This window comes from Podarcis cretensis (assembly GCF_951804945.1).
Source record: "Podarcis cretensis genome assembly, chromosome: 9".
In the NCBI taxonomy this organism is placed as follows: Eukaryota; Metazoa; Chordata; class Lepidosauria; order Squamata; family Lacertidae; genus Podarcis; species Podarcis cretensis.
The window spans coordinates 61,431,892-61,458,145 of NC_137178.1; the positions used below are offsets into that span (position 1 = coordinate 61,431,892).

Consider the following 26,254-nt stretch of genomic DNA (forward strand, 5'->3'; position numbering starts at 1 on the left):
TATTTGTCCTGCAAGGCAACACTTGATGCTTGGTAATTGTTTTTAAAGAAATTCAATAAAGTTTGCAATAATAATTCAAAAAGCTTTTTAAGATTGTTAAAATGTTTGACCTCAGCTGCAAGTCCACGTATCCTTCTTTCTTGATCCTACCTTCTCTCTCTCTCCCTCTCCTCCTTTTTCTCTCTCTCTCTCTCCCCCTCTCCCTCTCTCTCTCTCTTTCCTCTTCCTTCTTTCTCAGGATCACTACCACAGCTGCCTGCATGATGGATTTACGCAGGTACCCTCTGGATGAACAAAACTGCACGCTGGAAATTGAAAGCTGTAAGTTGTCTCCCCATTTTCTATTGCTTATATAAAAGCACAAACTTGTTTTGTACTTTTGTACAATGTGTGGCAAGGAATCTTACAATGTATACTGACATCTACACCTAAATTGCTACCATATTTCTGAGCCCAAATAAATTTGCTTATATCTCTTGCCTAATTTGCAATATTGTCTAAAGTATAAAGTATAGTTTGACTATTAATGTTTTGAAACATTTTTGAAACATTACGCTGCCTCTTTACCGTATCTTTAAAATAGGAATATAACAAGCTGGTCACATATACAGTATGGTGGTGCATCTAGATTAATTACGGTACTGATTAGTTTAAATCAGTTAAATATACCATGTATAGATAGTACTGAGCTACACAGTCCAATTGCCTGACTCTGTCCAAGGCAACTTCCTCTGTTGCAGTGAGAATTCCTACTCCAGACTCAGTGTATCTAATGCTCCACAGCAGCAAATATAGCTTTGCTTCCTGGTTGGTTGGTATCTTGCACCTGTGTGTATTAGTTCATTGGCTGCAATACCATTAGATTACTATGAAAAGGAGATAAAAACACTGCCCACCATCCTTATACGGAGCCCCACCAGGGTCTCAATAAACCTCTTGCACTAGTTGGACTAGGAAACTTAGACTAGGAATCTCCACTCTGCCATGAAGCACAGTGTGACTTTGTTAGCTGCAGTGTCTTAGTTGAATCTACTCCAAAGCATTGATGAGATGATATGTGCATTTGTGCATTTGTGCATTTGTGTGTGTGCTTTGTGCACCATCCTGAGCTCTGAAGGAAGATAGAAAAAAAATGCACATTGTACAAATAATACCTATTTAGGACTTCAAGTTGGGGGTGTTGTCCTGGGCTACATGAGGCTCAGTGGGTCACAAATTGTGCATTCCTGCATAAGCAATTTTCTGGCTTTCTTTTTGCCCTGACTGGTATCTCTTCTGTTTACAACACTTTTAGCATCCTTGTCATCTTTCGCAATGTTATCCACCATCGTCAATTACTATCAAACATAGAACAGCAGTCGCTGAATACTAATTGCCAAATGTAAAACACTAAATATCAAATTGTGAGCATTCAGCGAGTGTCGCCATAGAATTGGCTTCCACGTTAAATAAGAGATCGTGGGAGGAATAGAAAATGTCTCATTAAGGCATTTATGTTTCTGGAAAAGCCCGTCGCTGTGTTTTCCTTCTTTCTGCGGAAATAGATGCAATCTTAAATGTACATAATGGCTGAACAGAGACAGGGGTCAATTTGAAGAGGCATTGGTATGCATCAATAGAAAAATATTCCAGCCACGTGCTCAGTGGTTGGTTGCCAGGAAGCCAGGGAGGGACACTCCAATAGCTGCATTCTTATTTGAACTGTCATTGCCACTTACATTGGCAAAAAGCATTTTGACCGATTTGTGCAGAATCATTATCACTCCCTTCCTGAGACAATATACTGCACTGTTACGGTGGCTGCATATACAATACCTTGGGTTGAAAGGGTTTCACAGGAAGCATGAAAACACACTGCATATTATTGGGGAAGGCCAATTCTGCTGGAAGCTAAAGACCCCAACTGTTTATCTGGGCATTTGGGAAAGAGTGGATGTGGCTGATGACCTACCTTATTTTTCACTCCCACTACACTGGCTACCGCTAATGTGGTATTCTAAAACCCATACAGTCCAAGAGCACTGATAAAAAAAGGTAACCCCTGGACAGTTAAGTCCAGTCAAAGGCGACTATGGGGTTGCGGTGCTCGTCTTGCTTCAGGCCGAGGGAGCCAGCACTTGTCCACAGACGGCTTTCCAGGTCATGTGGCCATCATGACTAAACCGCTTCTGGCGCAACAGAACACCATGACGGAAGCCAGAGCACATGGAAACGCCGTTTACCTTCCCACCACAGCGGTACCTATTTATCTACTCGCACTGGCGTGCTTTCCAACTGCTAGGTTGGCAGGAGCTGGGACAGAGCAACGAGAGCTCACTCCATTGTGGTCTAAACCACTGAGCCTCTTGGGCTTGCTGATCGGAAGGTTGGTGGTTCGAATCCCGTGAGCACTGATATCTAGTTATGGGGAACTTGGAAACAACAACAGCTTAAGGCTTAAGGATAAACAGATGTTATTTGTCTCTTTATTACATAAATATCCCACTTTTCTTTCAAGGAGCTCAAGGTGGCCCACAAGATTCTCCCTCCTCTCATATTTTCCTTACAACTCTGTGAGAGGAGATTTGAATTTAGGACTGTGACAATCCCTCACCTGACAGATATCGCAGCCATCTCAGGAAAACAAGTGCTTAAGGCAGCTCATCAAAAACCTTGTCATGAGCTTAGAAACTATGAATTTATGAATTGTAACTAACTTTTGAGTGTCTCTCAGTGCACTTTAGTGCTGCTCAGTGACCTGTAAATTCGACAAAAATCTAATGCAGTCAGATAAGGATTGTCAAGTGATGTGTTAATGAACTTGGAGGAGAGGCCAGGGGGCTTATGGATCTGGACTGGTCTGGGGGAGGGGGACAGGTAGCAGTTTTGACTGTTTATGGACCAGGGGAACTTGACTCCAGGTACTGGTGACTTCAAGACTGGATTATTGCAATGCTCTGTATTTGCAAGTTCCCTTGTGCTTGAACTGGAATGCTGCAGCATGGTTGCTGGCAGGAGTGAGACCTGCTCAAAGATCGGCACTGATTGCCGATTTGTAACTGGTCCAAGTTCAAGCTGTTAATAATGGTATTAGAAGCCCTCAGCTGCTTGGGACTAAGTTTCTTGCGGGATGTGCCCACTAGACTGCTTTGGTTTGTGAGCTGACACTCTTGCAATATGAATCAGCTGTCGAACTTCCTGTTAGAAAATATTTAAGAACCTTTGAAAGAATGCGTCATTAAATTTCAACTCAAGTCCTGTGCAAGGTTACACGCTGAACCTCTAGTTGCTTTGATGTTCATTCATTCTCAGGGTACGACAGCCATACTCCTAAACTCCAAAGGCTGAATCGCCTACGTTTTCCCAGCCGTACCTAAGAACCCAGGTCTTTCATAAAGTTCTGGCAAACAAAGCAGATGTGCAGGCAGGCCCTAGCATGTGATGCTGTAAGAACCTTGGAACTTCCAGTCTGTTGTGTGATAGCCCTTAGCAACTTTTTATACAGTCAGCTCACAATTAAATCTCTATGAGCAGGCAGCTGAAATTGTGAATCTTGTCGTTTCACTTTTTTTTTTTGTGGGGAGAAGAGGCAAGGACTGTTTGATGGTAATGCATTCATCCTCACACTGTTGGCCTTTGGCACAGTTTATGCATTTACTGGTTTTCTGCCAATGTGTGAACAGCTGCCTGAAGCACAGACTCTCTAAGCAAAGAATTAATTTAAAGGTTTTCTTTGTCTGTTAGTGAGCTTGCTGCAGCATATGATAAATTATTCCAGTCCTCGCCGCAATGGAAACTCCATTTTCATCCTCCATTTTTATCCTCAACTCTTACTTAATGAATTCAACATGTATCCACAATTATAAACACTCTTTAAAAAAATACAAATGAAATAGCAACCAGTTAACAACATGTCTGAGTGAGGCAACACACTGTGTTTGCAGTAATGCTGTGTTTGTAGCAATCCTTGCTTCATGTTACATGAAGGTGCCCGCTCACCCCTCCCCTCTGCTATGGTATGGTCGCAATGTGGTGATCGAAAGCTTTCACTTCTACTTTTACAAACTGCAGTTTAGAATTATGTTCAAACCAAGACAAACTATTGCTATTCTAACCAAGTTTGGATAGCTCCGGTTTACTGAAACAAGCCAACTTCAAAGCATAGTTTATAAAGCTGTCTTGTTTCAGTAACAAAACAGAAGATAAACCACAGTCTAGGGTTCAGAAATAACATTAAACGCAGTTTACTAAAAACAAAAATTTCCGTCTTCTTCCGTGTGGAAGGGGGGACATGTGAGATACACTTTGTTTTATTCACATAATTCCAAACCATAGTTTGGCATTATGATTGAACATTCAGAAGATGTTCGTTCTCTTGTACAACGCTTGTGCGATGCTCACATCTTAATCATGTTTTGTACTCCCCAGTTTCCTAAGCAGTGGGAAGTTCCAGGGACAACCTTATAGGTTCAATTTTTGAAAAGTTGGAGGGTATGAAATCCTGATAGGTGAATATCTTCATGGGCAGCTAAAATATTGCACTCTACAAACTAACAAACAAATATGTATTGTGTTTGGATTGGGTCTGAAACCCAGTCAAAGCCCTTTTCTATAACCAGCCATTTCCCAATCCACCGGTACCTGATTCAAACTGGCTGCTATTTACTTTCACTGTGGTTGCAGAGTTTAACATGAATCTTGCCTTCAGATGCAAAGTTTGCAAATGGTAGTGATGCAATATTCACATGTGGGATGAGTGAAAAATAGGTGTGAAGCGTAAGCAAACCGTAAATTGAAAACTGCAGGGATTTTGATTTTATTTTTAAGTCAGATAGTTCTTGCACAAAGCAGGGAGTTATCTTGCAAGTCATGGCTGCCCCCTGCAGCTGGTCTCAGGGCTCATTCAGATCCTGCTCAGCCAGAGGAATGCTTATTTTGCAGCATGTTTGCTAACCATTCCTTACTGCTTACCTGAGCCACGTGTTTCACTTTTCTACCGGGACTAAGAAAAGCCTTGCTTTAATTCTGAGTAGATATGCATTTGGTTTCACTGTTAAATCTGTGAGAGGCGCAGCACAATCCTATGCATGTTTACTCAGAAGTAAAGCCCAATTGCATTCAGTGAGGCTTACTTCCAAGAAAGTGTGCATAGGATTGTAGCCTTATAGACATAGTGGCCATCATTCCAGTGACAACTTATGATTCAGGCCTAAATCCCCAAGCCCACAACAGTTCCTCTGTAATATTTTACAGGGCTATCTGTTCTTCATCAATTATATTTCTTCCACTTATTATTGTTGTTGTTTTGTATATTTTATACAATTTGAGATCTATAATTTTATAATTTGTTATACTGTAATTGTGAAATTCCATTTTAAAAAATATTATTTAAATTAAGAAGAATAAGAAAGCCCAAGTCAGAACTTCTCCAATATCTTCATGTTGCTTTTGATAGAGAGCTGGAGAAACACTTAAATAAATAGTCTTCAACTTTGGAACGGATGCTTTCTTTTATCAAAATGCAATAAACATTATATAAAAGCACAGACATAATATTTTGTTACTTTTGTTAATCTTTTTTCATTTGTTTCTCATGAAAAATAAGTGGCTTGGTATAAAATCTGGTGATGAAAGCTTATTTATAATTTCTAACCATCAGAAATTGCCCAACAAGAAATAAAATAAAAATGGCGGACATTCACAGTAATGGTCAGTAATGTTTGTTCTTATTTTCATTTTATTGACATTTTATTGGCTTTGATATTTAATTTTACTCCTCAACTAATTTATAAAACATTTGGTCAACCAACTAACATGCTTGGGTATATCTTTCCTATTGCAGATGGATACACAACGGATGATATTGAGTTCTACTGGAATGGAGGGGAATCTGCTGTAAGTGGAGTTAATAAAATTGAGCTCCCTCAATTCTCAATTATCGACTACAAGATGATCTCAAAAAGAGTAGAGTTTGCAACGGGTAAGCAGTGAGCATCCTGAGACATACTCTGGGAATGGCAGTAGAAAAGAGACATGCTGTGGTTTTACTTTTCACTTTTTTATTTTTTAAATAGGGGCATACCCTCGGCTGTCACTGAGCTTTCGACTTAAAAGAAATATCGGCTACTTCATTTTGCAAACCTACATGCCTTCTACTCTGATAACGATTCTGTCGTGGGTATCTTTCTGGATCAACTATGATGCATCTGCTGCACGAGTTGCACTAGGTAATTTATTATTTGGACAACGAAGCTACTTAAATATCCTTGGTGTGTGAGATTTATTCTTTTCATTTATTAATTCATTTTAGCATGTTAGAGGGCTCTATGTGCTCCATGTGTTGTGTTGTTTTGGTTTTCTTTCTTTCTTTCTTTCTTTCTTTCTTTCTTTCTTTAAAAAAAACCCATAATGGCACCTAACATCCTGGCAATTTTATACTACTGGTCATGTATCTCTTTTTTTAAAGTAAATTTCAAGTACTTACAGTTGTGAAGATAGCGGTTGAAAGTATGGGGGAATTTCAGTGTATCCCAGAAACTGGAAATAAGATTTCCAGAGCCATAATATATGAGTCATACCCTCCCAGTTCTAGTCATTGTGTTCTATCTTCTAGTTATTGCGCAAAACAAGCTTAGTTTGTATAATTTATACAGTTGCAGACCATCTCTCTGCCTGGATCTCACGAGAAAATGATGGTGACTCTGAAAAGGAGTCATAAAAGATAATGTGCTATGTTGGCAATGCATCTTTGGCTGACCAAACAAAAAGCTTTTCCAGTTACAATAACCGATAGCTGATGGCAGTATGGGAAGCTACCTTATATTACCCTTATATTATATTACCCAGGCTTCCTCAACCTCGGCCCTCCAGATGTTTTTGGCCTACAACTCCCATGATCCCTAGCTAGCAGGACCAGTGGTCAGGGATGATGGGAATTGTAGTCTCAAAGCATCTGGAGGGCCGAGGTTGAGGAAGAAGAAGAAGAGGAAGAGGAGGAGGAGAAGTTTGGATTTGATATCCCGCTTTATCACTATCCGAAGGAGTCTCAAAGTGGCTAACATTCTCCTTTCCCTTCCTCTCCCACAGCAAACACTCTGTGAGGTGAGTGGGGCTGAGAGACTTCAAAGAAGTGTGACTAGCCCAAGGTCTGCATGTGGAGGAGTGGGGAAGTGAACCCGGTTCACCAGATTACAAGTCCACCGCTCTTAACCACTACACCACACTGGCCTTAACAATGTTACTACTTCCAAAAGTAGTAACACGGGACGACGATGAGGAATGAGGCCAGGGAGAGGCTAGTGCTGCACCAAAAGGCTGCTGAACACGCCCCCTCCGTGGCACCTGGTTGGATGGCCACAGGAGGGGGGCGTGAGCACCAGCCAGGTGAGCTGGAGGCAGGGGGCAAATGCCCCCCTGCTGGGCGGTGCTCGGGCTCCCGCCCACAACCACTCCCCTCTCTTTCAGGGAGGAGAGTCTTTCCAAAAGTCTGCACCCAGTGCTCCCTATGAAAGTGCCATCTTCCAGCATGGGATGTAGCAACTATGCTGCTACAGTGGTGTAGGAATGCAGGGATTGGATGTCTATATATTTGTAAAATACATTTGCAATGTACAGGTGGGACCTGTTCAGGATTCAGCCCAGATAGCCAGGCAGGATTCAGGATGCTCCATTCCATTCACCCCTCCCTAGTTTTGTTCCCTCTCTCAATAGTTAGCATTATATGCTCATCTTCATTTAGCTGTTTCTGGTGAATAGGGGATAACTCCAAATGAAGGAGTATGGTTGTGTTGCTGCAGATGCACCGCATCGTTCCTTCTCTCCGCTCTCCTCCCAGGGGTCATTCCTCCTGTGGTCACTGCTATGGATACATGACCTGACTGCTTGTCTCTAGGCACTGCGGTCATCTTCAAGGGACTTCCACGCAGCAGGGTTGATGTTGCCAGCCTGTTCATGTCATGTTTGCGTACATCTTTGTAACGCAGAGTTGGTCTGCCAATGGGAAACCAGCTCCCTGCAGAGCATATCCTTTGGGGATCCTGCCATCTTCCATTCTGTGGACACGACCAAGCCAGCGTAGAATAATAATAATAATAATAATAATAATAATAATAATAATTTATTATTTATTATTTATACCCCGCCCATCTGGCTGGGCTTCCCCAGCCACTCTGGGCGGCTTCCAAAAAAAATATTAAAATACTGTAATACTTCAAACGTTAAAAGCTTCCCTAAACAGGGCTGCCTTCTGATGTCTTCTAAAAGTCTGGTAGTTGTTGTTCTCTTTGACATCTGGTGGGAGAGCGTTCCACAGGGCAGGTGCCACTACCGAGAAGGCCCTCTGCCTGGTTCCCTGTAACTTGGCTTCTCATAGTGAGGGAACCGCCAGAAGGCCCTTGGTGCTGGACCTCAATGTCCAGGTAGAACGATGGGGGTGGAGACGCTCCTTCAGATATACTGGACTGAGGCCGTTTAGGGCTTTAAAGGTCAGCACCAACACTTTGAATTGTGCTCGGAAACGTACTGGGAGCCAGTGTAGGTCTTTCAGGACCGGTGTTATGTGGTCTCGGCGGCTGCTCCCAGTCACCAGTCTAGCTGCCGCATTCTGGATTAGATGTAGTTTCCGGGTCACCTTCAAAGGTAGCCCCACGTAGAGCGCATTGCAGTAGTCCAAGCAGGAGACAACCAGAGCATGCACCACTCTGGCGAGACCGTCCGCAAACAGATAGGGTCTCAGCCTGCGTACCAGATGGAGTTTGCCATTCGTATATAGGATTTTAGCAGGTTTGTTGGTGGCATCTTTCCACATGAAGAGTTCCCTTGTGTACCAAGCTCTTTCCTTCTTCCTAGGTATCACCACTGTGTTGACTATGACCACCATCAGCACTCATCTCAGGGAGACACTGCCAAAGATTCCCTATGTGAAGGCAATTGACATCTACCTAATGGGGTGTTTCGTGTTTGTGTTCCTTGCCTTGTTGGAATACGCGTTTGTGAACTACACCTTCTTCGGCAAAGGCCCACAGCATCAGAAGAAAGCAGCTGAGAAGGCCAGCAGTGACAAGAGGAAACTGGAGATGAATAAAGTTCAGGTAACTGGTTGCCTGAGTTTTCATATATTTCCATTTACGTATATCAGGGTGAGGTTGAGAAGCAGGAAGGAAGCAGCAACTCGGGAAACCATTCCAGAGCTATCTTCACTTGCGCCATATGAGAGAATTCCATATGGAATATTTGCATGCAGCACAGGACAGGACAGCGATGAAAATGTTGACCTAGTACAGGGGTCGGCAAACTTTTTCGGCAGGTGGCTGGTTCACTGTCCCTCAGACCTTGTGGGGGGCCAGACTATATTGGGGGGGTGAACGAATTCCTCTGCCCCACAAACAACCCAGAGGTACATTTTAAGTAAAATCAGACATTCTACTCATGTAAAAACACGCTGATTCCCAGACCGTCCGCGGGCCAGATTTAGAAGGAGATTGGGCCGGATCCGGGCCCTGGACCTTAGTTTGCCTACCCATGACCTAGTGTGTGGCAGCTGCAAAAAAAGGCAAATTTCATGCTAGGGATCATTAGGAAAGGAACTGAAAATGAGACCGCTAAGGTTATAATGCCATGATATAACTCTATGGTGCAAGCGTATTTGGAGAACTGTGTACAGTTCTAGTCACCTCAGCTCAATAAGGATTTTGCAGAGTTGGAAAAGGTTCAGGAGAGGACAGTCAAAATGATCCAGGGGAAGGAGTGACCTCCCATATGGAAAGGTTGCAGCCTTTAGGACTTCTTAGTTTGAAGAAAAGGGAAATAAGAGGTGACATGATAGTTTATAGAATTGTGTATGGCATGGAGGAACTGGATGGAGACATACCCCCTCCAATAATACTAGTAACATAAAACAGTTGTGCAGGGAATATGCATGTGGACCATACTGTCAACCCCAGCTGCTATCATGCAGGAAGAGAAAATGCAAAAGCAAGTCAGGGCAGAGCAAAGGTGAAGGCAGACCACAACAGAGTTGGAAGTTCATATCAGCCAGGCAGTAGGACATCACCCGTTTGGCCTTTTTGCTGTTGAAATGCTTCCTGGCCATCTTAGTGGTGTAACCACAGGCTGAATTCTCACCAGTTGCCAGTCCCGACAACTTTACTCTTTGGTGAAGATACACTGAAGCAGTGGCGACTGGCACCCATTCGGACCAGTAGGGCAAAAGGCAGGGAGACCAGCAGCCCATGCAAGATCGAACCATTGAACTCTGGGTTGTTCTCCAGAATCCTCCCTGCTGAGTTCTCCAAGGGCCAGTCTGAGTCTAAGGAGGACGTAGTTAAGAGCTAATGCTGCCACACTCTGTGCTGGTTATAACTAAGAAGACAGGCAGGTGGGGGGCTGGTTGAATGCAGCATGAGGTTGGTGGGTCAGTGTCCCATCCCCCCTAATGGACCAGCCTCCAATGGGGCCATTTTGTTTTAAGTGTAGATTCTGAAATGGACTGGATTGGTGCCCTTTGATCTCCCAGATGGGGCTATTTTGACAATATCATCCTCTGCCTTATTTTTATTTATTTTTTGCTATTGCCATTTCTATTTAGATTGGCCTTCCCCTTTTGTCTCCATTCATCTTTCTCCTTCACTCTACTTTTGTAGAAGTCTCCGAAATATGGGATCTGAAAAGAGCTCTGTGGGTTGGATCTCCCTACCCTTTACCTGCGCGGAAATGTCACATGCTGGATAATTGTGACGTTCTTTCCTTTTGCAAGTTATTTATCAACTGACCTAAGGTTGGAGATAATAGTTCTTCTAGGAAGATGGGCAGTCATTTGTGGGTATGTGGGCAGTTGAATAATAATTTCTCCCTGTTCTTTTGGTCACCAGGCCATTTAGCCTTAGCTAGGCACATAATTTTCTATCCATAGCAATTTTGTCCTGAACGTAGGGCACCCTGTACATGTTTCCTCACAATGGAAAAGGACCATATTATCTACTGAATCACTTTCCACTGCCGAGTCTGTAACACTGGGCAAGCAGAGAATTTGGGCAAAAAAAGGTGCACCAGAGAAGAAAAATAGAGATTATTATCTCCTTCCGTTTGGGTGAATGTGTTAATTTGTTAGCAATCATGATAAACTCTTTGTTATGAATTGCAAAACTTATAATTCGGAGAAAATGAATAGTCTGATGATTTATACAGAACAGGGGTCTCAAAGTGATTTAGAAACTCATTTTAAAATGTAGCAGGCTCATTCATAACACTTTAAATTAAAGCAGTAATTCATCCAACACTTGCCTTGTAATAAGCAATGAGTGCACAGTACTTTAAATGAGGGGACTCACATGAATCATCAATATAAACCATTAGCATCTGTCAGTTATTAGTCTTTACAATGGAGAAAAAACAACAGAGATATTAATACTATTTGCACTTCTATTGCAGGTGACTATATAACAAATCTGGGAAGGCCTTTAATTTGCCAGTTGAATTGTTCAGTAATTAAAAGACTATAGATGTGCAGTTCATCAGGCAATAATAACAACAGCCTACGGTATTCTTGTTGTTCGTTCCCTGCATCTTATATTCCAGAATGTAGTGTCTCTGAATATGGAAGTTTAGCTATCATGGCTTAATAGGCATTGATAAATTCAATCCATAAATTCACTGAATCCTTTTCTAAAGCTCGACACCATCACTAAGACTTTTTCCTATAAAAAAAAAAAATCCCTTCCACCTTGAATTATCTGCCATGAAGTTCCTGCAGAAGATTCTGAGGAAGGTTATAGGGCAGAGGTGGGGAACTTGTGGCTCAACAAATGTCGTTGGATTACAGCTTCCATCATTCCTGACTATTGGCTCTGGTGGCTGGGAGTGATGAGAGTTAGACTTCAGCAGCATCCAGCTGTTGGCAGGGCAGCAACGCTCACATGAGCTCACATCACTGGTGTCACTGTGGCTTACTGGGAAGGAAAGGGCTAAGATGGCAGTGTGGTTGGCATGGTACAAATTCACTGGTGGACCCAATCCAGCATACCCAGGCTTCGCTACCACCTCACCCCTCTCCCTCCTACTAAGCCACAGCGGCACTGGTGATGGGAATTTGGGCAAGTGCCACCACCCCACTGTGGTGATCACACAGGGCCCCCGGACATTTCACCATGTATTGATCCCTGTGCCACCACTTTATTTCTCGCTGCCACCACCCAGGCCCTACCTGGTACAATACTGAGTCCAGTCAGGGTTAAATTGGAACATAAACTTCTGTTTATTTACTGCAGTTTAACAAGCATGTGGTTTCATAAATGGTATCGGTCAATTACAATCATGGGGTGCCTATCCAGACCTATAACTTCCGCTACCTGCTCTCACTCACTAAACCACCTCTCAGATATTTACTTGTCTTCCTAGCTCCTAACTGTTCCTGACTCAGCTTATTTCGCTACACTAACTCAACCTACCCACAGACTCTGTCCCAATTCACTCCCACTCCAACCAACCACCCAACAAACTCCTCCCTTTGCTCCTTCCAGAGCTGGTTTTATAGTCCCTCTGACTCCACCCCCCTGGGTTCTGATTGGGTAACCTGTTTAACTATTTCACCTCCAGCACTCTCATATATTAGCGTCACACCCACCAGCAGGTTTCCCATTCAGGCTTATTGGGCAGCTGTGCTTGAACTGAGAATGCACACTGAATTCTGTGACTGAACACAGCTGGGAGAAGCAGGGGGGGGGGTCACCGGTACTGGGCCAGCCATTCTTCAGAAAAGCTTGCCATTGTTACCGATATTCTCTGCAAATATTCACCAATTAGCTTCCAAGGAATCCCAGAGACTCCCAAATGCAGTCTGGAAAACCGCTGCAATGATTACAGGTTGAGTTACTGGCCTGTGGTCAACAATAATGGCTTCTCAGCCCAGTACACCACTCTGCATTTCAACCAGCACATTTATTTCACTGCACATTCCTTCCTTCCTTAGACTGAATCCTTAAATGGATACCTGGCAACGGCTATGAGGCTGCTGGGTGACTCTAGGTCCTGTTTCTTCGAGGGAGATAATGACTGTGAACCTCACAGAGACTGTAACTGCAACAGTAAACAGTTCAATTACACTGGGCCATTAAGGAAGACACTACTGTAGGTTACATGCGTAGCACAGGTGAATATTACTTACCACCTTCCTACCACTTCACTTACTTCTAGCAACTTCTGTTAATTTTTAAATTTTAATGAAGAAAAAAACCCACATAAGAAATACAAGTAAAGATTTCACCAGCCATTTGACCGTTCTGAAGTACCTTCCTGATGTTCTGTGAAGATAGGCAGTGGGAAAAACAGAATAATCAGTATTATTACAGACAGAAATAGCTTTAAAAAGGGGTGGGGACTGGAAATCCTAAGAAAGGTTACAAAATACAAGTGTTCCCATTAACTAAAACCATCTCCAGGTTCTTTCTCAGATTCCTTTTTCTCATTTCCTCATCAACTCCCCTTCTCTGCCCTCGTTGTCATTTCCTATCATGCATTTTGTTCGTTATCATCTCACTCATTTGCTAGTGTGCCAAACATCACCAGTGGCGTAGCGTGGGGGGCCCAGGTGCAGTTGCCCCGGGCGCAAAATTGTTAGGGGGTGCAAAATTTCAATACCCAGTGCTGCCTCAAAACAGATGCGTGCTTCCGTTGCTGGGCTGCATTGAAAATGGCTTCTCCGTGCAAACCAGGAAGTGACATCTCCAGACAACGGAATTACTCTTCTTTTCTTATCTCTGCAGCTGTGATCTCCTGGGTGATGTAGACAGCGTTAGGCAGTTGAATGTGCATGCATACTTAGTTTCCCTCCCACTACTTAGTGCAGCCTCAGGCGCTGGCAACCCACGCTACACCACTGAGCATCACTTAGGAATTAAGAGACCTTCTCTAAAGCCATTGGCTGGAGGATGGATGGCAGCTAACAGATTGAGGTTGAATCCTGACAAGACAGGAGTACTGATTTTGGGGGACAGGGGGCAGATGGGTGTGGGGCATTCCTGGTCCTGAATGGGGTAACTGTGCCCCTGAAGGACCAGGTGCACAGCCTGGGAGTCATTTTGGACTCACAGCTGTCCATGGAGGCGCAGGTTAATTCTGTGTCCAGGGTGGCTGTCTACCAGCTCCACCTAGTACGCAGGCTGAGACCCTACCTGCCTGTGGACTGTCTTGCCAGAGTGATGCATGCTCTAGTTATCTCCCACTTGGACTACTGCAATGCGCTTTACGTGGGGCTACCTTTGAAGGTGACCCGGAAACTGCAATTAATCCAGAATGCGGCACCTAGACTGGTGACTAGGAATGGCCGCCGGAACAACATAACACCAGTCCTGAGAGATCTGCATTGGCTCCCAGTACGTTTCCAAGCACAATTCAAAGTGTTGGTGCTGACCTTTAAAGCCCTAAACTGCCTCGGTCCTGTATACCTGAAGGAGCATCTCCACCCCCATCATTCAGCCCAGACACTGAGATCCAGTGCCAAGGGCCTTCTGGCGTTTCCCTCATTGTGAGAAGTGAGGTTACCAGACAGAGGGCCTTCTCGGTAGTGGCGCCCGCCCTGTGGAACGCCCTCCCTTCAGATGTGAAGGAAATAAGCAGCTATCCTATCTTTAAAAGACATCTGAAGGCAGCCCTGTTTAGGGAAGTTTTTAATATTTAATGCTGTATTGTTTTTAACACTCGCTTGAGAGCCGCCCAGAGTAATAATTTATTATAAATTATAATTATAATTATAAATAATTTATTATAAATAATAAATTATTATTATTATTATTATTATTATTATTATTATTATTATTATGCTCCTTCTTTAGATTGACGCCCGTGGGAATATTCTTCTTACTACCCTGGAAATGAGAAATGAAGTCAGCAGCGCCAATGTGCTGGCAACTTTGAATGACCCGAGAGCTACCATGTACTCCTACGACAGCGCCAGCATCCATTACAGAAGGCCTGCCACCACAAGGGACCTCTACAACAGGAGCACTTTGGATAGACAGACAACCCATCAAAAGGGACGCCTACGGAGAAGAGCGTCGCAGCTCAAGGTCAAAATCCCAGATTTGACTGATGTCAATTCCATAGACAAGTGGTCCAGGATGGTTTTTCCTATCACCTTTATCCTTTTCAATGTGGTCTACTGGCTTTATTATGTGCACTGAGTTATGCTGTGATCCCTCCACCTGCCTAGCCCAGACTCCTGTTCTCAAATTTGCCAACCTTAAAGACTGTTGTAGCCGCAGTGCTACATATTCAAGGTACAATATTCAGCCATTCTGTGGGTTAGGGTGCCCTTTTAACCATATCCCAAAAATCAAACCATGTTTACTTCAAAAAAGAAGACAGTATCTATTTGAACATGCGCTCATCCTTTTAGATCTGCTTTCAAAGAGCGACACTGAAGACACAAGTGCTACCCCTCTGTTTTGTTCTAAGGTTATTTCTGGTGATCTTTCCTTTCTTTTTTCTTAGCATTTAAAACATGGCGTGAAAATTCTGCCTTATTTTCCAAAACACATACATTGGTCCTAACCGTAGGCTTGTTCACACATTACACTGAACACAGGTACCAGCTCTCTCTAACACATGTACAAGTGTTTGTGTAAAAGAGTGTGCAGCTAATTTGTTGATTTGTACATCTCGGCACTCATGGAATGTTACATGTTTGCGTGTACAGCTCAACTATTTGTGTACACAGATTGTACACTCACGAAACGTAACATGTGAACATTCCTAGTACCACCATACTATTTGCCAAACAAAGCTCAAGTGTTATTCAAGAAAAGGCAAAGCTACAGCTGCATGCAACCCTAATCACACTTATCTAGTAGTCCGTCCCGTTGAACAAAGTGGTTTCCAAGTAGACATGCACAGAAGTGCGCTGTACACATGTCACCATAAATAGGTTCCCAGATCAAGAACTGATATATAGCTTGAACTCCCATATAGAGTGCTTCTGACACTATCAGGGCAGATTTAGGGTTGTATCACTTAATCTGTTAATTCATAGATCAAAAACATGTCGATGAATTGGATAGCTTTTTCAAATTGTTCATAAATTCTAATACAAATTACTGCAACAACAAAAAAATCATGGCTAGCAGGGGGCATCTTAGAAACAGACTTCTATGAAGGCAATGCCTCTTTCAAAACTGCAGGAATGCCTGCTACAACATAACCATTTTCTTTCTTCAAAACTATAGCTTCGTTTATATGCAGATGTGTGCGGATTTAATCAATAATCGATTTGATCTCATACAATTATTTTAAGGAAATCTCTGTTTGATTAGGTGACAAGTCTAGACAGAACACCTAATGTGTGTCTTTGGGATCTGGGCTCGATGGCTGGTCTACAGCACAAGTGAAGCTGTACCAACATTACATACTAAGGGTTGCTGGAAGAAAATAAGTGCCAATTCAGATTTTGCCTTTCCTGCTCTGTCATGGGGTTAGTTTTGTGAGAGCACACTGGAGTCTTTATTAGCAATTCCTGGCCCCTATCAGAGGACGTTTTTCTCTCTTTTTAGGAGCTAAAGTAGATGTGGCATTCCATCACAGGTCACCAATGACCGGTGCCTGAGGGCACACATCAACTTACAGGCGCCCAAAGGATTCCCTGCTCCCCACCCCCAATTGAAATTAGGCTTGATAAAAGCATTCTAACATAGGCAATAGAACAGCCTGTGGTGTGTGCTTTGTTGTAATGTGTGTTTGTGGTTCCTGCAGCAGTTTCTCTGGTATGTGGGTGTGCCCATGCTCCCGAAAAGGTTGGTGACCCCTGAATTACACAATTGGCCACTGTCTGCTTGGGTTCCTTTTCCCCTTTACTTAATAGGCATCCATGGCCTTGTGGGAAGAGGGTCAGCAAGGAGGAAGCTTGCAGTGCTGATCTGGATAGTCACCCCCATTTCCATGGCTGCTGCTTATCCTAGGTGGGAAGCTGTCATTGGTACCAGTGGGAGTTTCCCTCCTAGTGCAAATGGAAGTCACAGGGTGCAGGGTGCAATCCAGTAAAGGGTTAAATGCCCCCTCTGCAACTCCATGGTACCCCAGCCCCACCCCAGGATGCAAGGAACCCGAGCTGGAATACAAACTCCATCACCCTTTATTTTTGGCCATGCTGGATGTTGGTGCAGAGTTAGAGATAGAGATAGATTAAAGGAGAATTCCTGGGTGCCGAGATCTAAGATTGGGGCAAGTACTCTTTGGTGAGAGAACCCAAGCAGGGATTTATTATCACACAATATGCCTCAAAATTAAATGTGGAGATATAGGCTGTTAGACCTTTAAAATATGTGACCCTCCAAGTGAGTTCATTATTTATTTGTTACATTTATATAATACCTTTATCTTCCAAGATCTCAACGTGGTGTATATAGTTCTCCTCTCCCCATTTCATCCTCACAAAACCCCTGTGAAGTAGGTTAGGCTAAGAGATGGCGACTGGCCCAAAGTCACCAGTGAGCTTCATGGCTGAGTGGGGTTGCTGGCATGGCAGGGTTCTAAAATGTCCCCTTAATAGATCTCTTTTCAATGTGTCCCTCTTCCCCCAGGCATAGGAAAAGGCCACATACTTGGTAAGTTTAAAAATGGTTTGCTTACAAACTCTCCAAAGATCAAATTCACCTGCTTTAGAAAGTTGTACAGGCATTAAAACTTGGCTTAGATAAAAATTTAAAGGAATACAGTGGTACCTCGCAAGACGAATGCCTCACAAGACGGAAAACACGCAAGACGAAAGAGTTTTCCGTTTTTTGAGTCGTTCCACAAGATGAATTTCCCTATGGGCTTGCTTCGCAAGACGAAACGTCTTGCGAATTCTTGCGAGTTTGTTTCCTTTTTCTTAAAGCCGCTAAGCCGTTAATAGCCGCTAAGCCGTTAATAGCCACTAAGCCGCTAAGCTGCTAATAGCCGCTAAGCCGCTAATAGCCGTGCTTCGCAAGACGAAAAAACCGCAAGACGAAGAGACTCGCAGAACGGATTAATTTCGTCTTGCGAGGCACCACTGTAGAGCCATGTGGCTAAACTGGAGTAACCAGCTCAAACCTTTTCACATGATGAGTTCATCAGGTAGACTGGAAGACAACAGTGACTGATTACCTAGTTCCTCCCAAGTTGAGGGGACATTGGCATATATATATATAACATACCACACTATATCTGGAGGTCTCAGGGCGGTTCACAGAATAATATCAAAATATGAATCCACAAAATACATAATCAAAATAAAAACAACCCAATTGCCCCCCCCCACAAAAAACCCACACATTTTAAAAGGGCATAGGATATCAATCAAATCAACCAAAAGCCTGGTTAAAAATGAATATTTTTGCCTGGCGCCTAAAGGTGTATAATGAGGGCGCCAGGCAAATTTCCCTGAGGAGAGCATTTCACAGAAGGGGAGCCACTGCAGAGAAAGCCCCGTTCTCGTGTTGCCACCCTCTGGGCCTCTCAAGGAGGAAGCACACAAAGAAGGGCCTCAGAAGATGATCTCAGCGTCTGGGTAGGTTCATATGGAAAGAGGCGGTCCTTGAGGTATTGCGGTCCTGAGGCGTTTAAGGCTTTATACGTCAAAACCAACATTTTGAATTGGGCCTGGAAACTAATTGATAGCCTGTGCAGTTGGACCAGGATCAGTGTAATATGCTCAAACCGTCTTGCTCCGATGAGCAACCTGGCCGCTAAATTCTGCACTAGCTGAAATTTCCCAACTATCTTCAGAGACAGCCCAACGTAGAACGCATTGCAGTAGTCTAACCTTGAGGTTACCAGAGTATAGACAACAGTAGTTAGGCTATCCCTGTCCAGATGGAGGCATAGCTGGGCCACCAGCCGAAGCTGAGGGAAAGCACTCTGGGCCACTGAGGCCACCTAAGCCACGAGCAACAGCAAAGGATCCAGGAGGACCCCAAGCTACAAACCTGCTCCTTCAGAGGAAGTGTAAGCCCATCAAGAGCAGGCAATCTCCCACCCATCCGGTCTAGGGAACCACCCACTAACAGTGCCTCAGTGTTATCTGGATTGAGTTTCAGTTTGTTGGCTCTCATCCAGAACTGTGGGCACCACAGTTCAAGAAGGACACTGACAAACTGGAACGTGTCCAGAGGAGGGCAACCAAAATGGTCAAAGGCCTGGAAACGATGCCTTATGAGGAACGGCTAAGGGAGCTGGGCGTGTTTAGCCTGGAGAAGAGGAGGTTAAGGGGTGATATGATAGCCATGTTCAAATATATAAAAGGATGTCACATAGAGGAGGGAGAAAGGTTGTTTTCTGCTGCTACAGAGAAGCGGACACGGAGCAATGGTTCCAAACTACAAGAAAAAAGATTCCACCTAAACATTAGGAAGAACTTCCTGACAGTAAGAGCTGTTCGACAGTGGAATTTGCTGCCAAGGAGTGTGGTGGAGTCTCCTTCTTTGGAGGTCTTTAAGCAGAGGCTTGACAACCATATGTCAGGAGTGCTCTGATGGTGTTTCCTGCTTGGCAGGGGGTTGGACTCGATGGCCCTTGTGGTCTCTTCCAACTCTATGATTCTATGATTCTATGATTCTATGATCCAGTCCATTACATCCAGTCCAATGGATCGCTGAAATCTGTGTGGGTGAACAGAGTCTCAATCAGTTGTGTCCACCTGGGTACTCAGTGCAACATCAGGCCGGACTTCAGGGTCAGGGAGTGGTAGTTGCTGTGGTTTATAGAGATCCTCTCTCTATCTCCAGGCTCTCTGTCGAGTCGGGGGGGGGGCGGGCGAGAATTGAGTGTGTTCCTGGCACTGGGCAATCAGGACAGATTAGGGATTCTGCTGGTTTACTGCCCGCCTCACTGCCCAGCTGTCTCCCTGCCTGAGCTGACAGAGATGGTCTCAGAGGCAGTGTAGAGGAATCCCCGACTGCTGATTCTGGGAGACCTCAACATTCATGCTGAGGCAGCTGGCTCTGGGGCAGTTCAGGATTTCATGGCCGCCATGGGGCTGTTCCAATATGTCACCGGCCCAACGCACATGGCACACCACACTCTGGACCTTATTTTGTTGACTTGGCAGGAAGAGGGTGATTTGAAAGTGGTTCAATCACTTCCTATTGAGATTTAGGCTGTCAGTACCTTTCCCCCTCTACAGAGACAGGGGACCTATTAGGAAAGTCTGCCCTCGGAGGCTGATGGATCCAGTGGGATTCCAAATAGCTCAGGGGGTGTTTCTGGCTGATATGACTGACACCCCTGTGCAAGCCCTGGCTGACCTCTTGAACATCCAAATGGCTCAGGCTATTGACACAATCGCCCCTGAATGCCCTCTTCCACTTCATAGAGCCCGTTTGGCCCCCCTGGTATACTTCAGAGTTTAGGGCGAGGAAACAAGCTGGGAGACAGCCTGAAAGCAAGTGAAGGAAAGATCCAAACAAATGCAACTGAACACTGGTAAGAGCTCAATATTGAGCCTACCTAGTGATAGTGAAGGCAGCAAAAAAGGCATAATTTGCTGCCTCCATTGCATCTTCATTATGTCATCTGGCAGAGCTTTTCCAAGTAGGATGAGGCCTTTTACAGGCTGGCCCAAAGGCGGTGGTAGAACCATCGGTAGCTCACTCTGACTTGTTTATCTCACACCAGCTAGGTCTGATGGGAGCTGGAGTCTAGCAACATCTGAAGAGCTACAAATTTCACATCTCTGTTCTTTGTTGTTTTAGTGAACTCATGCACATGCGCCCAGATCATGCATTCATCATTATGTGGGACTGATGGAAAGGCAAGTATGTGTGTATACACATATACCCAATGCCTACAGTACTTTTACCATTACCACCCTTTTTTAGTAGGATGGACATACACCCATATATGCACCTAGTCATGCATGTTATTTGCAGGGGGGGGTGATAACTCATCCAATGTGGAGGATCATTAGTTTGGTGAATACATGATCGGACAGTCTCCCAAGACTCTATTGACACTTTCGATTAAGTCAAAAGCTATTTTTGCACATCAGTTTCAAAGCTTGCCATTTTCCTGCCCAATATTGCCTTCAGTTCATGAGCATTTAAGACCTACTCCTGCCCAATTTTTGGTACTGCTACTCTTTTCCAGGTGTGGTATCAAAAGTCCCTTGTGCTTGATATCACATATAAATCTGGTTACTACACATGCATCATGAACATGCCAGGGTTCTGTGCCTCAGGAAGGTGGAATGTTCGGTAATAGTTTGGATCTTCAAAATGAATCACCAGCTCTTCCCATGCGTAATTTAAGCTGAAGTCGTTCACAACTTTTTGCGTTACTTAAAATGCTATCCTACTGAAATAAGCAGGACTTTTTATTAAGCATCCATGGGGATGGGGCTGAAAGTGCCTTACTGACAATGGATAAATTGTTCCCAATAAACAAAGCAAGAATCAACAAATATACAATGTTGCTCGCCTCCTATCTCCCAGGACATTTGTTTTAGCTGAGCCTCTTTGCTAGAAAGTGATGGACTTCCATATATTCAGTCTCATTAGTGAACATCTTATCAGAGAAGTGAAAACCACAGCTTGGGTTAATGCAGTGCTAACATCATCTAGAGGGATGCAGGTGGCGCTGTGGGTTAAACCACAGAGCCTAGGACTTGCCGATCAGAAGGTCAGAGGTTCAAATCCCCGCAACGGAGTGAGCTCCTGTTGCTCGGTCCCAGCTCCTGCCAATCTAGCAGTTAGAAAGCACGTCAAAGTGCAAGTAGATAAGTAGGTACCGCTCCGGCGGGAAGGTAAACGGCATTTCCGTGCATTGCTCTGGTTCGCCAGAAGCAGCTTAGTCATGCTGGCCACATGACCCAGAAGCTGTACGCCGGCTCCCTCGGCCAATAAAGCGAGATGAGCGCTGCAACCCCAGAGTCGGCCATGACTGGACCTAATGGTCAGGGGTCCCTTTATCTAGACCTAGAGTTACTAGACCAGAACTTTAAGAAAAAGGAAGAGAAAAAGAAAAAAAGAAAGGACATTTTGAAATTGTAATGTCTAGAATAGGAGGCCTTCCGTATGTGACTTGAATGATCTCCTTAGAGCCAAGAGTAACAAGACACATCATCACCTCTCTCAAACCACACTCAACAGGCATCTAACACTTCCGCTGCATTTCGAATTCCCTCCCAAAATGCATTGGGCCAGCCCTGGTTTTGCAGTGTTATCCCAGCAAGACTCCCATTCCTTATTTATCTGTTATAATGTTCTCCTAAAACCCTGACAGCTAAAGAAATACCCAAAGTGCCAAACGGGAAGCAGAATCTTAAGCTCCTTTTTAAAGTAGCACTAAATTTGAGCCAAGAGGTTTCACTCACATTGTGCCTTTCTATGCATCCATGCTTGAGTATTATCTAAATCCATGAAAAAAGTATCCATGAAAACAACATATCCTCAAAGTGCCTTATTCATACAAACCTTGGTTCAATTTTCTTTGAACTGAGCCCAACTTTTTATTATTAAAATGAGGATAATTGCAGGGGGGTGGAGGAGGTTTGATTCCTAAAAAATAGCCCCCCCAAAAAATTGTTCTACGCAAATGGACCCTGAAATATTTAATGTAAAAAGCTAATTTACTGCCATGTGCTGTCAGTTTGGAGCGTATATGCAGATAATACAGGACAGACTCAGGAAAATGGCTGGACGATATCCCATGAAGTAACTGAGTAACGCCAATATTCTTGATGTTGAAACAGTATGAGGCTTTGCTGGAATTTCAGTTTCAATTTATTATTTTTGAAAGGCTGCTTCTTTTCCAAAACGATTGTACAAATAGGCATGAAAACACAGCATCTTAATCTTCTAAAGCTGACATTTACTGGAACGAATTCTTCTCCATTGCCTAGTTCTCAAATGCTGGACTTTCATCTGTTCCTCTTTTTTTTTTTTTGTGAATATGGAGATGCTTAAATTCTTGTGGCATTGAGAAAGTTAGCTCATACATCTGGATACACCTCTAAAAACCTAATCAGTGGCTTTGAATTAAAGATTCAGCAACAGGGAAAATAGCTCTATAGCTTGATTCACCATTGCTGCCAGCTTTTGGAAGTTGGGGTACGTATAATCAATACAAGGAGCTTAAAAAAAAAGAATACAAGTAGCTGAATTGGCACTAACGGCTTGCTTTAGAATTTCCAAATGAAAAATGCTCTCCTACCATGATAAAGAGAGTGTGTGCTTTCATTCCTCTTTTATTTACCACCCCTTTGAGAGCCAAAGCTTGTCTCGGGTGCCACTCTAAGATTAAAAGCAAAGTGGCACCAACAACTAAAGAAATGCATCAAGTTGTATGGTTGATAAGAGTGATAAGAGTTTGAGGAGCATGGCTATACATTCCATCTCTTGGACTCTAACTGTAATATGAGGGGCAGAAGTTTATGGAACAAGAGACCATCAGGGTCAAAACACTTTAAAATTAAGATGAAGCACTAATCACCATTTGCTAACCTTCTAGTCTCTTCAATCCATCTTTCCACCAATTCCTAGCTAGCTGCTTATACAATTGTAAGGCTGCAAATCCTAAACACATTCATCTGGGAGTAAGTTCCAATGAACTTAACCAGGATTTGCTTCTGAATGGAAATGGATTACATAGCAGAAATGTCCTTTTAAAAAGTCTGCCCTGACTAGAATCACTAATGGGCTTTATCTAACATTTTCTCTACAGATATGAAATCATACAAAAGTGTGTATCTTATCAGCTAATTCCATGAGAGATACATCATTTTGCCACAGATAACAAGGTGGTAAATCTACTTGTGCCATTTCTTGCATGAGTCATTAGGGAGCCAGGTGGCAATTCACCCAATATGTAAACCCAGCAAGTCATTACAGCATACATTCTGTGAAATTGTTTAACCATTGCTTGACTGTGAGAGTCCCACGTTTGAAATTACCCTTCTTGCATAAAAAAGGAACAAGACACATTAAATATAGGGTAGTAGAACTGAAGGAGGAAAGAATACACGAAAACATTGATTATATAGTTTTATTAGCGTGTGGAAGGAACAATAAAATGAAGCTTTGTTCTTGGTCAATAATCTGCTCTGTATTCCTTTTGCTGCAAATACATTTTCGTCTACATGAATGCACACAGAAGAACATGGTAGGGTAGGGTGGTGGTAACCAATACAGTGCCCCCAGTTGCCAATGTCCAAAAATGAGGGCACCACGTTGGCTTGTTCTGCAGTCAGGTCTCTAGAGCTTGTGTTCTGCTAAGCCTACTGGTTGTATCAATAATCCCACCCTTTTGTGCAGTCACAGGCAGGCAGCAAAATTTGAGGTCTATCAGGTTCTTGGCTAAACAGCTTGGTGGGTCACAAGTTATGCAGACAGGTTGCAGTATGATGGTTTATATTCCTATCAAGTCGTATCGTTAAGCAATCAGGACTTCCTTGCATAAGCATAGAGCTGCCCATTTGGCACCTGGTTGCATTTGCACATGATGGAGACTTTCTCGGTCTTCCATCACTACTCTTGGTCTACCATTGGTGCCTTCAGACACCAGTGAATCAGCCTGGTGCAACCTCTTGTTAGCCAGGATAGCTTGGGTTGACCTTGTACAGTACTTGCTAAGTAACTTGAAGAACAATTGCATAAACCTTTTGTGTATAAACTTGCCAACTAATTAAAAATGAAATGGGGAGGATTGCCGTTGTGGCTTGAGCAGCTGATTAATAATGGAAATATATCAGGGATGGAATCTGAGACAACGTATCTGAACTCTACAGGCCTCAATCCACAAGAAATCTAAAAATTTGGCCTAAACAATTTAGAGTATTAGGTGTCCATGGCTGCTATTAGGATGAGGTCATCAAGGTGAAACTCTTATCCAAAGGCAAAGATGAACCACGATACGGTGGTTCAAATCTATCTAAAACATCTACACACCAAAATTATATTCCCCAAGCCAGTTTCACAACTTTCTATTGTTCCTGACCAGCTTGATGTGGTCATCAAAACGCACTTCCAGCAACAAATGAACTATTTCCAAGTAACTGTTTTTCATTTTTGAATTTGTCTAATAAAAACAAGGCCCTAATACAATTACACACATTACAGGATCTCCTTAAGAAGGTGGGGGGCAGCCTTTCTCTGTGGCTCGTTTCAATCTCATTTACGTATTTTAAAGAAATATTTCGACTTAATTTTTCATAAATACTTATAAATTCCAGCTGAATTTTCATTGCAAACACATTTTCAAAACCAATTATTCGACATGGAAGAGCTTTTATACATGCAGTTTCTGGAGTTCACTTGCTAAAAGGATCCCTTTAAATATTTGTTTTCTAAAACGAAAGGAAAGATTTCTAGGAAATAAAATCAACAAAATGCCAAGAGAGGAAAAATAGACTAATTTTTTATGATTAACTTTTCTATTTTGTATACAGATATGCTGCATTTTCTGATTAAAATTCCTGATCTGTTAATGCAATGTGAATTTATGTACTTGCTTTTTACACATCCCACGTCTTAACTTTTTAGAGTGTGCGCATTTTATAATTTTTGTTAGGCTTCTGTTTCCTTACTGTATATAACTGCATGTTTGTTTGTTTTTGCACATCCTGCATAATGTAGCACTAGACTCTATTGCTGTCAACACAAATGTTCTTTCAAATATTTTTCCAAAGGTGTTTTCTGGGAGTAACTGTACATTTTTGTATGTTTTGAAAAAGAAACCTGTAAAGCCCACAATACTGTGATTATTTTCATACGCTGATTCAACTGATCTAGTATAGGACAAAGGTCACCAGGAAGGTCACCAGGAAGGAAGATGTACAAGCTCCATTTATTCCTGCTGAGTTCTCATTCATTGCAACAGAGCAGTGGCATCTTTTTACTGTGAGGTGCAAAGTTCATTCTTGGCGATCTTAAAAGTTAAACTGCAAAACAAGAAAAAGCAGTGTTTTCCATAGCAGCATTTGTGAAATTTTCTTCTAAACCTTGCAACAGCTAAAATGGTGTTATCACCATCCTTTGTTTAAACGAAGTTTTCAATGTTTAATATTTGTGCTAGATTTTTGCCTTTGGCATGCATACTGGACTCTGTTTATAACAAAACTCAGTGTGCAGGTGCTGTGATTTGGCCAAGACGACACTCCTGAGAAATGATCACACGTGCGGAAAACACACCTCTCTGTCCAGCAAAGGAGGACTGGTGCCAGAAAACTCCCTGGTTTGTGACCTTGTTCTTGCAGCCTTCATTCAAAACACTGCTTGGGGGGGGGGGGCGTATTTTGTACATATTTTGCAAGCCACACATCATGGCAAAAGAAACC

The 26,254-nt window shown here is 43.1% G+C and overlaps 1 protein-coding gene across 1 annotated transcript in view; it reads left to right on the forward strand.

The window, feature by feature from the left end:
• Positions 1-16,166, forward strand: part of GABRB1 (gamma-aminobutyric acid type A receptor subunit beta1) — a 93,314-nt gene extending 77,148 nt beyond the window's left edge. Inside the window, exons 5-9 of the mRNA XM_079989769.1 lie at positions 239-321; positions 5,822-5,959; positions 6,054-6,206; positions 8,827-9,068; positions 14,805-16,166. Of these exons, the coding sequence (XP_079845895.1) occupies positions 239-321; positions 5,822-5,959; positions 6,054-6,206; positions 8,827-9,068; positions 14,805-15,152 (964 nt within the window). The 3' untranslated portion in view covers positions 15,153-16,166. The remainder of the gene's footprint in view (positions 1-238; positions 322-5,821; positions 5,960-6,053; positions 6,207-8,826; positions 9,069-14,804) is intronic.
• The last annotated feature ends 10,088 nt before the right edge of the window (positions 16,167-26,254 follow it).